The following is a 16932-nucleotide window of genomic DNA, read 5'->3' on the forward strand; positions in this document are numbered from 1 at the left end:
ATGATTGTGGAGTAATGATTGTTTCAGACAGAGAACTTTCCTTCTTTCTTAGGTGATGTGACAAATTAAAAAGGAAAAGGAACACAAGGCACAGTGCAGCCCAGGAAACAGCAAACCAGAAAAGGTCTATTTATGTGAAAATGATGTGTTCAAGTTCCAATGAAAAGACAAAGTAACACGGGTCACCAGTGGAGACAATTTTTGAGAGAGAAGTGTCCTCAGCCAGTCTGGCATTCACAATCAGAAGTGGAAAAAAGAAAAAGAAAAAGAAAAAAAAACTGGTGACAATGAAACCATGAAGATTTCAAGAAGAACAATGCTTGTCTCAAGGGGAATTCTCTCCAGCACGCTCACAGAATCACTGACAGTGGTGCCGTGTTTCTCCTCGGAGTGAGGCATCAGCTCGGATACACACGATCTTCACGTTACATTGAGTTAGCCGGACCCAGTCTGCTGATGCTGCCGCGGCCGCCGCTGTCCTCACACCTGCCTGCTCTCCTCCGTCCACTGCTGAAGACAAGCTACAGTACCATGGCACCTGGAAGGAACAACAGGGTGTTTGTCATCGGTGTGGGCATGACAAAGGTATTGTTATCATGCATTTGTATTGTCATAGTCCATAGACGACGAGAACGACCTAATACGTGACTTTAGGCTAACTTAGCACAGTTGGCTAACTTTGACAACAGATTTTAGTGCATGGGACACGTCCCCCCTGAAGAATGTCAGCTTTTACCAATTAATACCACTGCTAGCGGACAGTTTATTGAGCTGACAGCTGCCCATTTTGCTCATATTGTGTTAGCAGCTGACACAGTGTGCTGTAACCACCAGCTAGCCAAGTTAGCCCTGTGTTTAGTGTCAAAGGGACACCATGTTGTTTTGGGAGAACTTCAGTAGAAAGTTATTAAGTACAACATAATGCGGTTAAACAGTTTGTTTATTCGTTTTACTCAGTCATGAAAACAAAGACAGTTTCTTTATTTAGTTTGTTGAGGAAAATAAAGAAAAGGAAATGAAGCTCTCTCTCGTTTGATCATGATTTCTTCTTCTAAACCACATAGTGCACCTTTAAATTTGGCTCTGGGTTGAATGTTGGTTGGACTTCGATTTGTATCTCATGCCCCCCTCTGCATATGTTATGAGTCCATAGTTCATGGTTAACAGTGCTGCAATCCTTGATAAGACAGGAGCAGACTGCTAACATTATGAGGTGTATTTCCAGAGCTGTTTTCTTAGTTTGAAGTGTTGTATTTTCACAAGCTTGAAGACCCCTTGAATGTTGACCAAATCCACTCCAATATTACCACTAGAGTTTGTTCCCTCTATGCGACTGTATTTTATTTGGTATTAATGGGACTGTTTTTACACCAGTGCTTCAAGTGAAATAATGATCTCATTATGAAATTGCTATTGATCTCACAGTTAAGCCTGATGTCACACTGTCTTCTTATACCATCTATGTATTTATTACGGCTGTCACTTCCAGTAATTTAGGTGTGCTGCCCACCCCAGAAACGCCACTGATTCTGCCTTTTATGGCTTGTCCTCATCCTTTCTTTGTTAACAGGCCCTTTAATGTATGTATTTGATTCTCAATATTCTTGAATTACAACTTATTTGGCAAACTTGCTAAACACATATTTTCTAATTTCCCTAAAATAAATATTAATTACAATTTAGAATGCATTTCTGTACAAACTGAAAATTAATTAAATAATTTGTGTGTTTTGCACAGTTACAAATAAGTATTATAATATCAAGAAAATTAAAGATGCAATATTTTCTGCCTTTCCATTTACCAGAAATTTTGGCAATGTACATTTCTGTAAACTACGGATGTGTTGAAACATGAAGTTTCTTTGTGTTGCAACTCTGTTTCATCAGGTTTTATTTTTATTTTATGCGTGTGACAACGCTGTTCTCATGATCTAGTAAGGTTTAGGCACAAAAACCACTAGGTGAGCGTTAAAGACGATCTTTTCTTTCAATAAACTGTACCTGTTTTGCTCGCATAAACATGTTGGGAGATGTCCCGATTGCATTTCATGTAACGTGAACGTAATGCAACACATGCCGTAGAAATGTTGATGTGACATGCAGCCTTGGAGGTGTACAAATAATGTAAATGGTTTACATAGATGTTGATTGCCAACATTTTATCCTGGCGACTGGGGTGTTTTTTTTGAACACATGAATGCCAGAACATTTTGAAAACATGCATCACACCTCCAATGATGCCAAGTGACATGTTCAGATGCATCCTTCTGTCTGACTTACTGTCCAAAAAAAAGTTATTCACAATTTTTACAGTGATGAATGACAACAAATCTTCTCATCGTAAGAGGCAGGAAGGGCATATTTTTAATACTTTTGCTTAAAAATTAGTTGATGGTTAAACGCCTGTGAAAAACATTAATGAATATTTTTCTGCCAATCTGATAAATGTTTATCTCTATTTGGAAATCAAGTACAAAAGTTAGGGCAGGATGTTATCCACTAACTGAGAGCTGGAAAACCAGTTGTGAATGCTCATGTAGAGTGACTCTTAACAGTCTTTTTTTTCTTTCTTTCTGTGTGTTGCTACAGTTTGATAAGCCTGGAGCCAGAGGTGACTATGATTACCCTGATATGGCCAAGGAAGCAGGTGGTTATCTTCACACACCATGGACATTGTCCAGTCTCTCAGAAGATACCGTATCTTGAAATCATGAGATGGATCTTGTTGTGTAACATTTTTTAAATTGGTTTTGTCTACATTCTGTTCTAGGTGAAAAGGCTCTTGCAGATGCAGGAATCCCATATTCTTCTATTGAACAAGCCTGCGTAGGATACGTTTATGGTGAGACCATGTAATGTTAGACGCATGGTCACTGAAATACTGAATAACACCAATGTTGATATCTTTGTGTCCATACAGTGTATCCTCTCATTTTCTTGTCTCAATTCATCTCTCATGTTAGAATAGTAATTTGAATAGGAAATAACCGTAACCATTCCCATCCATTATTCCTTCAGGGGACTCCACATGTGGGCAGCGGGCCATTTACCATAGCTTGGGCCTGACCGGGATCCCCATCATCAACGTCAACAACAACTGCTCCACTGGCTCCACGGCTCTCTTTATGGCACGCCAGATGGTTAGGGGAGGTAAGTAAAGCCATACGCCTTGAAAGTGATAAACCACCATCAGGTAATTCAGGAAATTGAATAATCTATTATTTTTTATTTACAGTTTCCCTCAAATCAGAAATATGTGTTTCTTCTTGGTCTTGCAGTTGAATGAATGATGTGCAGAGTTAGACTCTTTTCATATCCTGGGCCTGTGGGAATGATTTACGACATCACAAATAGTTTTGAAGCCAATCCTTGTCCATTATTAAACTTAAATGTAAAAACCTGAAGCATTTAGTGCACAGACACTGAGAATGGACTTCACAGGGAAGTAGATGACGTCTTATGTCAAGCAGATAGACTGTGGAAGCGCATTGTGGATGTGGAACATTTGGATATTCATAGATAATGTAATATTAGATGAGTAGAATGAGTAGATGTCACTTTGAGGATTTTAACAAGATATCATTTTGTATGTAAAAGGATATAAAAAAAAAGTCATTATTAAAAGGAGAGTATTTTATATACATTGCAATACATTTTTAATACAACTGTAAAATCTACTTTTGTTCACCTTTCACAGGTCTTGCTGACTGTGTGCTCGCTCTCGGGTTTGAGAAGATGGAGAGGGGCTCTTTGAGCGCCAAGGTATGAATCAATACAGTATGTTATTGTACTGGATGGAGAGAAGACTCACAAAATGACATGAATAACATGTTGCCATCCATTACACAGGTTTTGCCAGTTGTAGTTTTTGCTCACAGCATGGTTGCTCCTGCTGAAAACTGAATCTCTGCTGGTTCCTCTGCCCCTGTTAAACACAGGGATACACCTCACTGATAAACACAGCTGCACCCTAGAAACGAAGAATTAATCAACGTGCTTTCTACTTACAGTTGTTAATATCATTATCATATAACCAGGGAGCAGGAAGGGCCGTCCGTGGTGGCCATGATAAAAAGCTCTTAAATAAAATAGGCTGAGCAGTTTCTCTATTTTTTTTCTTTTATACAAATCATAAATTTACAGAAACATCAGTGTCTGTCATCAAGAAAACAGACATTACTCTAACATATGTCAGTACAGCTGAGGTAGCTAACTCCAAATGTTTATACCTTATTTGCCTATGCCAGAATTGTTCATGAACTGCTAATCATTTTGGAAATCATTTTTTGTGTTTGAATAAATTCACCGGATTATGCCATAATTCTCTATTTCAAGTTGTCCCACTTTAAAGGTAATAAACCGAGTGAAACTACCTGTGTTTAGTTTATGGACAGAACCAATCCCATGGACAAGCACATGGAGGTGATGATCAACCGCTACGGGATTGCGGCAGCTCCAGCAGCACCACAGATGTTTGGAAACGCCGGCAGGGAGCACATGGAGAAATATGGTAAAGGTTTCACATGTGTTATATACAGAAGCAGCTTGAGTGTGAGGTGATGGTTGAGTTCATTTTTACTCCATTATATACATTCAATATATGTGGCAACATTTGAATCTCTCCTAGGCACAAAACCAGAACACTTTGCCAAAATTGCCTGGAAAAACCACAAGCATTCCATCAACAACCCGTAAGACACAGTTGAGTCGAAACACAGATTACTGCCTCGAAATATATCGTATCTTTATTGAAGTTAGTGCGTGAATATGTCTCCATTCATCAGATATTCCCAGTTCCAGGATGAGTACAGTTTGGAGCAAGTGATAAACTCCAGGAAGGTGTTTGAGTACCTGACTTTACTGCAGTGTTGGTAAGAGTTTTTTTTTTGTTTGTTTGTTTTAATTTATCCTTCTACAATGAGGGGCTGCACAATGGAAAGCAGGCTGTAGTTCCTTCATGTTACACCGAAAAACGATGATTTTACGGCGGAGTGTATTGAATGACTTTAGGAGTCTCAGAGGACGGAAGCTGCTCTGTAGTCTGGTGGTACGGCGGCTGATACCTCTTTATTGGTTAGTTAGTCCTATCTTTTGAAAATAAATTGATCATCAAGACTGAGCCAAGCAAGTAGCAGATATTTCTACTTGCCCAAAGTGCAAATTTATTGATGATAACCGCCTCAGTTCTTAACACGACAATGTCTGTCTGTCCTGCTCTACTTCTGTTGCAGCCCTACGTCAGATGGTGCCGGGGCAGCAGTTTTAGCCAGTGAGGCCTTCGTCACGAAGCATCACCTGGAGAACCAGGCAGTCGAGATAGTGGCCCAAGAGATGGTGACTGACTTGTCCTCCACATTTGAAGAAAACAGCTGCATTAAGATGGTAGGACACGAAGTCGCAGACGAACTAGACAAACTGTGAATGAATGTAGAGTTGAAACACCGTCTATGGCCCAAGATCTTCTGGGTCAGGTTAGAGGCATTCAGGAGACAACCCTGGAAGCTTGATGATCTAAAAAAGCAAGAAGGGGAGAAGGAGGGAAGCATGCTAAGACTAAATTATTACTGTTTAGACAGACTGAAAGCAGTTTACAATGATTGTGATTTAAAGAAGGAGCATGGCTTAGCTACCTGCTGCAACCTTTTCTACAACTCAAGGCTCATTGATGGAAGGATGGTACAAAATGTATCTGTAAATCATCCACATATGTGAAATTGTGTATTCCATCCACATTTGGATAATGAGATTTGGAGCTCTTTTATTTTAGGGACAAAAGAAGTCAGTTTACCTTTAACTGGTTATGACTGTTTGGTTGTAATGACCTTTTGGGCCTTTTTGTCTCAATTAAAACCTCTCTGGTTGTGCTGAAAGGGCTTTTAATCGCAACCCAATACTGTTACAATGACATCATGAAGTCCTTGGCATTTGATGCTGCAATTCTTTAAGAAATACACTTGAAAGAAAGAAAGAAACCAAGCGTTTTCTTCACCACTTCATGCAGCATCAACAGATTAAATGTATGTACACAAAGTTATCAGCAGGACAGTAATTGAGAGGATAGAGTGGCTGTATATTAATCCAATTTTAACAACATTTGGCAGAAATGATTAGATGTGTATGAAATGCAACTTTTGGATGATTCATCTTAAATAGGACAGCTACAACGGCTGATAAAGACAAAGAAGATTTTTTCTTTTTGTAATAAAAATTGTTCCATTGGAAAATATTACTGATATAACAAACTAAAGTTTTTACTTTTGCAGAGGCGTAAGAAGAAAATAATCTTTGGGGAATTTGAGGCTATGTATTTAGTTCAAAAGCAGGGTCAAAATTCTGGTCTCGTCAAGTTGTTAGCTGTAGTTTTAACTCACATGAAAGCCTCAAGTGTTTATACTGTATTGGTCCTGGAAGTTAACGTCATTATGACACATTTGTTTTCTTTCTTTCTCGACTTACAAAATACATTGTTTTTTCTCTGTTCAGGTGGGATATGACATGTCGCGTTTGGCTGCCAAAAAGTGTTTTGAAGCAGCGGGTCTGAAGCCCAGTGACGTTGACGTGGTAGAGCTGCACGACTGCTTCTCAGCCAACGAGCTCATCACGTATGAGGCTCTGGGACTGTGTCCAGAGGGTAAGACTAAAGCTATTAAAACCGCCATTTATCCTCCAGTTATTTTCAAACTTAACAAAAAAGCTCCCTTCAGCCCGTTTTTCACCTGAACCTGAGTTTCTAAATTTAGGAGGGTACACAAACATGAAAATCAGCACTTTGTTCCATCTTTGATCTGCTAGCGGGGGTAGTAGTAGAGCCATAAGAGAGGTGAGATGGCGTCTGTGAATGAAAATGCCAGCGGCGTATGGCAGGGGTGCGTCGCTCTGATGTTGTTTATAGTATGACAATTAAACACGTTCTTCACTCATTAAATAAACGATAAATGTCCCACACTTCAATCCACTAAAGCAATGTTACAAGACCAAACAGCAGTAATGTTGTAGCAGGTTGTAGCAATTATGTAATTTATGCCAGCGCTGCTTGGTTCAGTGTGAACAAACAAAGGCAGCGTAAAGGCCAGCCTTCATTGTGGCAATAATGCGGAATCTCTGTGTAAAATGGGCTAGAGATGCAGAGCTGAGTGGAGGGTGTGGGACATCGTTTCATCTCTATCACTGCTTTCAAATAAGTTTTATTCATAGAGCTCAAAACCACGATCATATTGCTTCAGTGGGCTTTGCAAACTGTACAGTGAAATTAACTAGACTTTAAATTTGATTTGTTCACTCTCACAAACGTTCCCTGTAGCCTCCTGTCTCTTTATTTTTGGGTTATGAGGACATTTGGCTGTGAGGCTTAATACAGAACATAGTGCTCTCTCAAGATCCACTAATGAGGGATAATATTAGCTGAACAAAACCTGCTGCCTGCCTTGTGTGACACTAAGGGACGTGATTCAGAAATGCCTGGATCTTACTGAACCGTACAGGCAGGACAGGACTATATCACATGCAGGAGTGCATTTTCTTTTTCCTTTCCCAAGATCAATTCAGAACTACTAAAAATGACATCTACCAGGATTTATAATAGTATGTAGATCAGTGTCTTTCAGGAGTCTGAAGATGAATTTCACTGTTACATTTTACATAACGGCATACATCAGACCAACTTTATAGAATTAGTAGAATTTCTTATTTGATTTTTTTAGTTTTAAATAATTTTTGATATGTAACCAGACACTGTATGTAATCAAAGCTGTGTTTGTTTGATATCCTTTGACTGCTTAGTGAACACCATGCGTACACTGATGGTATTATATTAACATTTTTTTTTTTCCCTGTAATTTTAACTCTGAACAGTTTTGCGATCTCATTGTGTGTGTCACAACCTCTGCAGGTAAAGCAGGAGAGCTGATTGACAGAGGGGACAACACGTACGGAGGCAAGTTCGTGATCAACCCCAGCGGTGGTCTCATCTCTAAAGGACATCCTCTGGGAGCCACAGGTACACTGAGCCTCTGTCTCTTCATGAAACCTGTTTCTTTTGAATCTGTTGCCAGCAACTAATTTCAAATGAGTTGGGACTGGGGCAACAAAAGACTGGGGAAGTTGTGAAATGCTCCAAAAACAGTACACAGGACATAATCTAGTCTCCTCAGTGAAAGAAAGCATTTGTAACCAATGCTTTTTTGGGGGGCGACAGATGAACTGACCAGCACATACAAATAGGGACACACTGGTGTTATCCCGTCAAACTTTGTTGAACAATTCCCACAGTTACCACCAGGTGGCATGTGTCTCACACTGATGACTACCTGAGTAGCAGGGGGTAAGAGAGAGCTGGAGCCTGCATGTGAGAGGGCAGCTGCCGGTGCCTCGAGCAAGCCGCCTCCATAGTGTCTAGGCATATTAAACTGGTGAGGGACAATGCTGTGCAAATTGTGCAGTTGACTCACCCTTCCTTCATCTCCCTCTTGGCAATGCCAATATTTTCAGTCCCTGTGGACTCAAAAGGCTCTTGTGCACTTACTCGCTTGCTCACATAACACACACTCACTTACAAGGGATAACAAGGTGGTATAGAGCAGTATTTAACTTTTTACTTCATTTGATCAAGACCTTTATTTATTCTTTGATTTATCATCGTTCTCTCTGCTGTCCTTTCTTCGTACCTCACAATCCCCGCCGGTACTCATTATCAACACTCCATCTTTTTCCTGGGTCACTGTATCTCCTGGGTCACTCTCTCACTATGCGAGTGTCCCAGTCAGCTAAGATCTTTCTGATCCGTGGTGTTGCTCCTAATCGTCGTTGCAAAGCTCTGACCTCTTGCCTCAGGAACACTCCAAGCAGAGATACTGACAGCTAATTGACTGACCTGTGTAAGCTTCCCCCTTGCATGAGGTAGTGCGAGTCACCTCCTCTCGAGCGTGATTTTTATGTGTTGACGTGACAGGGACCTTAAGCCTCAACGATGCAGAGCTTGACATATGTGGTGATTTACCACTTAGCACAGGCTTGTGTTAATCGGTGAATGAACAATATCTAAAGTATCCTTTTGTGTATATATTGTATGCCTGAGGTCATACCCAGATGCAGTTTGTTTAGATAGATATCCTGGTGGACCCTACAGTGAATGTTCCAGTTGGCATTCAGACAAAATTAGCCTCACACAAACAAGAGAAGATTAGGAGAGTGCTGCAGAATGTAAATGGCACTCGATGAAGAGGTGTTTACTCATAAGCTTATTGGGATAATGGAGAAATGCAAAAGCTCATTAAGCAGATGGGATGAAATACTTAGCCATAACTCTAGCTTAGGAGCTGTCTCGGGTCAGATTAGGGTGTAAGTTGTCAGGTAAGGGGTCAATTTGTCACCCTTCTCAGTTTGTTTTTTTTTAAGTGATGAATTCCCTAGAAAAATGTATGTATTTCTGTTTGATATATGTGGAAGTCAATTTGATATTTTCCCTTTGGATTATTTCAGCGTGTCTGTAGATGTGTTAATTTACAGCAGTTCTTTGGTCGTGGCACTGGGATAAACTAAGTATGTTATGTTCCATCTACCTGAGCTCACATTAATGAATCCTCTTCCTCGCTTCTGGAGCCCTTATTCTGGTGCAGTGCCTCTTTTTCATTCCTTAGTCACAAGGTGGATGAAAAAAAGCGCAACGTCAAGTCTAGAAACTTTTCGTGTTCAAAAGAAAACAAATTAGTTAATTCCCCAGATGGTTAAGACACATTAGCTCATTACGGTGCAGTTAAGTTAAAAGGGCTCTCATTATTGTGGCTACCTGCTTATAAAGAAGACCAACAAGTAGTGCCCACATGCAGGGTCAAACGCACACACACACACACACACACACACACACACACACACACACACACACACACACACACACACACACACAAAATATTCCTTTGCACCCTCAATTTTAGATTCATAATTTAAATTTATATTGCCAGGTCATCACACCACATGACACCTAGCCCCCCTGCATCACAGTGAGTCACCCTCACTCTCACCTTCTCTTCCTGCTCTTCCAGGTCTGGCCCAGTGTGCAGAGCTGTGCTGGCAGCTCAGAGGGAAGGCTGACAGGAGGCAGGTCTCAGGGGCCAAAGTGGCCTTGCAACACAACATTGGCTTAGGAGGAGCTGTGGTTGTCACTCTCTATAGGATGGGATTTCCTCAGGAGGCCAGGTGAGGACGAAGTTAGCAATTCGTTTTTTGTTCAGGTAGATACTTAATGTGTAATTTTTTTAAAATAAAAATGCAGGTGATTGAGTGCAGACTTAAGACACAAGAGATGTCTTTCTATATCAGTCTATCCTTTGTGCTGAAGAGAAATGAGTATTCTAGTCATGTAAATCAGACCTACATTAAGAGGAGTTTTCTGTCCTCTTCTCTAATAGAGATTGCAGCGGCAAAACACAAATTAGGTAAAGAACCTAAATAGTGATGTATGACTGACACTGATCAGCCAATAATCATACATGCTGACAACTGGCCAATTTTGATCCCTGGCCGATCGCTCGGTGCATCTCTATTCTTCACTAACACATTAACCCACATTGCTACCTGTCTTATGTTGACCATCAGTGGTTGTTGCTTTGCTGCCCTTGTACTATCTGGGATGTGACACAGTTCTCGCTGCTGTAGATTTAGCACAGTGTTCTATCTAGATTAAAATGTCAGAAAGCTACAGTTCTTTTTCCTCATAGTGTGTACTTTGCTATCAAGCATCTTTTTTGGCTTCCCACAGTTCCTACATTGGTGCGGTTCCCACCCGCTCTGGCAGCAGTCTGGAGGGGTTTAAAGCTTACCCTGTCTTCAAAGAGATCGAAAACCATCTACAGAAGGTAAAACGGCACACTGGCATGAACAGTCCCTGTCAGAACCTGATCCAGTTATTCTGTGTTTGATCTGATGGATGTGTATGTTTGCATCCAGTTAAAAGCATCCATACCATAGATTTTCTTTGTTTCTCTTTCTTCCTATCACTAATTATCTAGCGCCGTCTACAGATTGTTCCAAACCTAAGGCCCTAATAGGTATTCATAGGCATTTCATACATAAAGGTGGCTGTGATCTACAATACGTCCAATTTACAGTTCTATGCGCTTTTATCCACAAAAGCAACTTACGGCTGACACTCTCAGAGCTACAGCTTCAGGACCTCATAGCATACAGTATATCTCTAACTGTATATGTTGTATATGTATATAATGTACCATTTCAAGAAGTCAAAAGTCCAGAAACCCTCCAGCTTTTACAGAGTATTATCATTCATGGCTGACTGCCAGTTGTTTCAGGGACAGTTGAATCCTAAAGCACCTATTTATGTCAAATTACATTTATGATTTCAGTCTGTGCTTTGTCATTAATCTATAGTTTATAAGCTTAATAGGATGATGGTAGCTGATTTAAATGAGAGCCACTTTACAGTAATAAATGTGTGCCAGTGGTGCGTTAGGCTTATGAAATGCATGGAAGGCGACATAATGTATGAATGTGGAGTGTATGTTGTTATCAATTTGACCTCTGGCTCCTGTATGTACAGTAGGCTCCCACTCTCTCTGCGCTTGCCAACATAACGCTCAACAACTGCTCGGTTGTAGATTAGTTGACTCTGTCGCTCTGAACAACTGCAGGTTGGTTTAATTTTTCTTAAGAGCAGATGTGATTTGGTAACTGGTGTTGTTTTTGGTGTTTATTTCAGAGTTTTACCACTGAAGTGAGCTAAATGTGGGTGATTGTGGCCACAGATTATTCTAGAAATGGGTTTTGCTTGCTGCCGTGAAATGCTGACCACTGTGTAAACAATGTCCGCCTCCCTTTATTTGGAGCCTTGTTTTCAGTCAAAGTCCAATTGATCCGGGATGCTGTGATGGAGCCGGGTCTTTTTAAAAAGATGCAGGCAAAGGAGTCTCTTATATCCCATTGCTGAGTTAGCTTGAGTCTCGTTAAATGGGTGTGCATGTTGGTTGGTTGGTGATGTTAGGCAGGGCGGTGCTTCCATACACCACCAGTTATAGACAGTTAATTAAGCTGTTCATAAAACATGAGCCTTACACCTGAATTACAGTAGTAATCATATTTGTTATTTCTGCTACTTTGGGCAATGACATTTGACTCAATGCTGGCCAAAGACACCTTGGAAAATGTGCGATGATTCTATATTTATATGTCATTTTCACTATTGAATACGGTTGAAAAATGTTGCCATTCAAATGTAAGTTAACTTAACAGCTAACTACTGCACTCAGAGGCTCCGTGACTCTGGATGGTGATGTTTCTACCAGATTATGCCACTTACATATTTGTGATCAGGAAAAAAATGTAACCTGTCCCTCAAAAAATGGCAGCATATATGACTAGAGCACTGATTTCATTTGAAACATGCTGGCAATTACTGCCCTCCTACTGTAATAAATCAAGAAAAGTAAAAGCCACTTCAACTCTCCACAGGAGGGAGAGCAGCTTATCAAGAAAATTGGTGGAGTGTTTGCCTTTAAAGTGAAGGACGGTCCAGGTGGGGAGGAGGCGACTTGGGTCGTGGATGTTAAAAATGGCAAAGGTTCTGTCTCCAATGACCCAGGTAAGCAGCTAAATGGCTTTTCACTCTGCTGGAAGGTATTCAATCTCTTATCCTTGGCTTTATTCTCCTACTTTTTGCCTCATGGGTGATTTTCTTTCTGATCATTAGTTAGACATATAGAGCTGTAATTTTTGGATAGATTAGGACTACCCTCTCTCTCTCAGCAGCAGTAATTTCATACCCTATCATTCCATTTTTGTCATTTATTACTGGAAGTATCTCATGTGGTTTGATCTTGTCGATACACATATCTGTGTATCACATTCCTTTCTTTGTGTCACACTTGGTCTGTATTGTCAAGTAAATCATGTTCTAAACGTACAGTAGAAAACATATTGGAACGATTTTCTAAGATTTCCCTTTATCCTCGGATTAAACCTGTTTCTCATTTAAGCATCAGTCAGTCAAATGATAAATAAAGTAGAGAAACTCTTCACCTTTAGGGTAATTGTGTTATCACAATAACTGGAACACATCCACACATTCACCCAGACGCACAAACATATATACACCCACTCTCTCATTATGGCTCCCTGACTGTTTCCATTAGGCTGGCTCCCCCTGTGATAGTCACTGTCTCTGAGCCATTAATTCTCATGTAAAAGAACTGTACTGAAACTTTACAGATTTCAACAAATTGTTAAAGTAAATAGTTGAAAAGTTGAAGTAAAAAAAAAAAAAAAAAAGGTATGTAAAATCATGATTCTTTACATAAGTGTATTGCCCCCTTGGTCTATTCACACCTAAATGGGTGTTACAGTTTCTGAATTTCTGAATGAAATGTCACTGAGCTGCAGGGGGGTGCTGAATGATTTTCCTCTGTGGTGCTGCCTGCACTTTTGAATACATGGGTGGTCTTACATGTTAACCCTTCCTACATAGGAGTACTGACGTGTAATGGCTAAATGGGTAACAACAGCACTAGATCCGCGATTCAAGGACCACATGCGCCTTCACAGAGCAGAGAGGGAAGAGGCGTGGTGAAAGCTGAGAGAGAAGCTGGTAGTAATCAAAAAGTAAATGCAGAATTAAACACTACCTTCTCACTGCCAAATGCAAGAGAGACACAGTTAGCGACTAGCTGGTGAACCAGGGATTCATATTTTTCTCCGGAATTCTGTTGCCTGGACAGAGTCTTCTGTTCTGGGAACAGACGCACTTTATCCCTGGAATCCTGGGAACTGCACTTTTAATGTACCACTTCAGTTCCAGTCAAAAAGCATTGGTCGTATTTCAAGTAACACTAAATGTAACAAGGGGAAATACAGGATGCATAATATGAGTGTGTGGAAGATTAAATGCCAGGTTTATTGCTTATGATCTCTCTGCTGAGACGAACAGCCTCCTGGAAATTACATTTTAGATTTCTTCGTTGTGTAAATGAATGACATTTAAATGACGTTAAAGCAAGTTTTCAAAGTCATTCCATTAAGCTTAAACAGTCGTACGCAGAAGCTGCTGGTGTGAAGCTGTGAGCCACATTCAAATCTCTGGTAAAAATAAATATCTGATCTGTTTATCTTGGTAACTTTGGGGCTGGTATGGTGATCATGATAGCTGCTGCAGGTTTACTAGAAGGTTGGACTCACTTTCACTTGTTGGAGCATAAGCCCCCGTGCACCATTGGAGACACAGCAATAAGCAGCTCATAACACACCTATATAGGTTTTCTCTTGTGAGCAAGTGGGGGATATTTTTACTTTATGTGTATGTTACAAACAACAAATATTGCTTACTTTTTCTGTATGTGAATTTGTAGTTCTGTTAAATGTTCATGTATTATTGTAGTTCGCTGTAATGAACAAGTTGCTCTTCTTTTTTTACTCTACTTTTTTTCCTTTTTAGATAGAAAGGCAGACTGCACCTTTTCCATGAGTGACGAGGATCTTCTGCATCTGATGACAGGACAGATGAACCCACAAACGGTGTGTAGTTGTGTATTAATCGCATCTTTTGTTTTTCTAATTGACACATATACAAAATGAAACATTAACATTAAAAGGTTTGCAGTAAAATGATAAGAAAGGTGCCATTTATTTTTCTTTATGTGACAGTCCGGCAAATTTCGCAAAGCGATTAAGGATTATTAGTCGAGACTGTATCTGGACACTGCAGGTTACTTGTAAACGCACAACACAGCGTTGTACAGACCCAGTAATTGTAGGTGCAGGTATTATGGACATCCCAGCCTTAATCAGAATGTTTTCTGTATGAACATATACCAAGTTGGTCAGTCAGGGGTATTCTTAAAGTGACAGTAAACTCGGAACTGTGAATGCTCACTACCTGGTACATTGCTGTTAAATGTGCCAGCCTCTCCATAAGTTCTGAGAAACATGAAAGATTTCTGACTGCAGCTTTCTGGACTAATTGAAGACAGTCTAGGGATGACTTGTTGAGGCGGGTGAACAGAGAATTACAGTAGTCTAATCTGGATTAGATAAATGCATAGCTAATCATTTCTAACTCACACTGTGATTCAATTTATCTAAGTTTAGTGATGTTTCTCAATTGGGAAAAAAAAAAAAAAACAAAACGTGTGGGTTAGGGATTTAATGTGTTTTTCAAAATGCATTGACTGATTCTGAGACTGGTCTGTACAGTAGAGGACATGGAACCAATGCACTGAGCCATCTTATCTATGGTGTCTGACATAATGATGAGAGATGGTGTCTTTGCCATCCGGTCCGTAATTGCAGTGAGATGGTTGTTCGGGAAGATTAGTTTGTCATTGCCATCAGGTCTAAAAAAAACCTACAGCTGGATGTAGTCAGCAAAGAAATGGTAGGAGATAAAATCGCACATGAAGTGACTCAAGGGTAGCATGTATAAATCAAATAGCCTAGTACTGGACCCAAGACGGAACCCTGAGACACGCCGTGGGACAAAGCAGCAGTATCAGACATGTATGAACAAAATGAAAGTGAAAAACTTTTTTATCTGATTGATGGGAGGAGAACCAGTCCAGGGCGCAGCCAGAGACACTAGCTCACTGCCTATGTATTATGACGCAGTGTTTCCTACATGTGTTTGATTGACAAGAGGGGGGGTTCGCTCGGGTAAATGTTATGTTTTGTCTAGGGGCTTCTGGATGTCAAGCTATAGTTAACTGAGAACATCTTGTCTTCAATAAATATACTTCAGTTTAGTTTCATACGTCTGGAGCTTACAGCCTCTTGCTGACATTTCTTTCTCTTTAATCCTGTTGGACCAGCTGTGTCAGGAAAAAAAACAAAACAGCCAGACCAGGTTATTTTCTTTGGTGCTCTTGGCAGGTGGATGCAGAGAGTTAGTTAACAATCCACTTACAGAGATCCAGCAATAACAGGGAAAATGTCTAGAAAACCAAAAGGTAATAACTCAGTTGGTGGTAGTATTGTGCTCATCACCATTTTATTTAACAAGATAAAATTAACTGTGTTCTGTTAAGTTCTACCTAAAGACATGACAGAGGGATGTGAGCTCTGATTGTCGTCAGTTCTCACTTTAATCTTTTAATCTCCAGTATGAAATAAGATGCATGCTGAGAAAAAAACTGTCATGTTTTCAGTAGTTTTCTTTTTCAGAAATGTCACCGTTCAGTGACAAATTATTAAAAAGTGCAGCGAGATGAAATGGAAACCTTTTTAATGTTTTTCCTCCTCTGCCTTCTCAGGCATTCTTCAAAGGGAAACTGAAGATCACGGGGAACATGGGCATGGCTATGAAGCTACAGAACCTCCAAATCGCGCCAGGCAAGGCCAAGCTGTGAGACCTGGAGTAAGCTTTTGTCCTCCAAGTATTATTCGAGGAAAACATTTGTTGCAGAATGTGATCCCTCCTGAATTTGCTAATCAACAAACTCATGGAATACTTTGGTAGCATATGTATGATTTTGAAATACATAGTTTCAAATTTCAGCTGCTACTTTGATATCCTCGGACATACAGTGTTTATAATATTCATGTTGTTCTTTAAGTCTGATTTCTATTCTGAAACACCTAGTGAGTCTGTAGGAACTGTGTATGTATAACATCGGTGCAAGTTGTTGCCTCTCTGTGTTTGATTTGTCATGTCACAAAACGGTCAATGTGCCTCAAATTTCTATTAAATCAAGCTGTTCTTTTAAAGCTATTTTTGGCCTCCATCCACCATAATGTATGAAATATATAACTGTAAATGATAGCGCTTATATAATTTTTAGAGAATAAATAATTTTCTGACAATAACAACTTTGACATTTTTTCCTGAAAGGTACGCCTGGTTGAAGTCTAAGCTCTGATGTAGCTCTGCCCACAAGTAAAGAATGTCCTCAGCACTACAGGTATTGGGAAGTGACATTGTGAACCGCCCCCTGAGGGGAA

The 16932-nt window shown here is 40.1% G+C and overlaps 1 protein-coding gene across 1 annotated transcript; it reads left to right on the forward strand.

The window, feature by feature from the left end:
- Positions 1-302: 302 nt before the first annotated feature.
- On the forward strand, positions 303-16797 carry scp2a (sterol carrier protein 2a). The gene is made up of 16 exons (XM_037084898.1): positions 303-585; positions 2590-2647; positions 2771-2842; positions 3019-3150; positions 3698-3762; positions 4384-4510; positions 4628-4691; positions 4785-4871; positions 5232-5382; positions 6484-6631; positions 7889-7996; positions 10038-10191; positions 10754-10850; positions 12460-12589; positions 14435-14514; positions 16245-16797. Exons 1-16 carry the CDS (start codon positions 457-459, stop codon positions 16338-16340), a joined length of 1698 nt encoding a protein of 565 aa, XP_036940793.1. The 5' UTR covers positions 303-456; the 3' UTR covers positions 16341-16797.
- Positions 16798-16932: the final 135 nt, after the last annotated feature.

The sequence above is a fragment of the Acanthopagrus latus genome, chromosome 21, assembly GCF_904848185.1.
Source record: "Acanthopagrus latus isolate v.2019 chromosome 21, fAcaLat1.1, whole genome shotgun sequence".
In the NCBI taxonomy this organism is placed as follows: Eukaryota; Metazoa; Chordata; class Actinopteri; order Spariformes; family Sparidae; genus Acanthopagrus; species Acanthopagrus latus.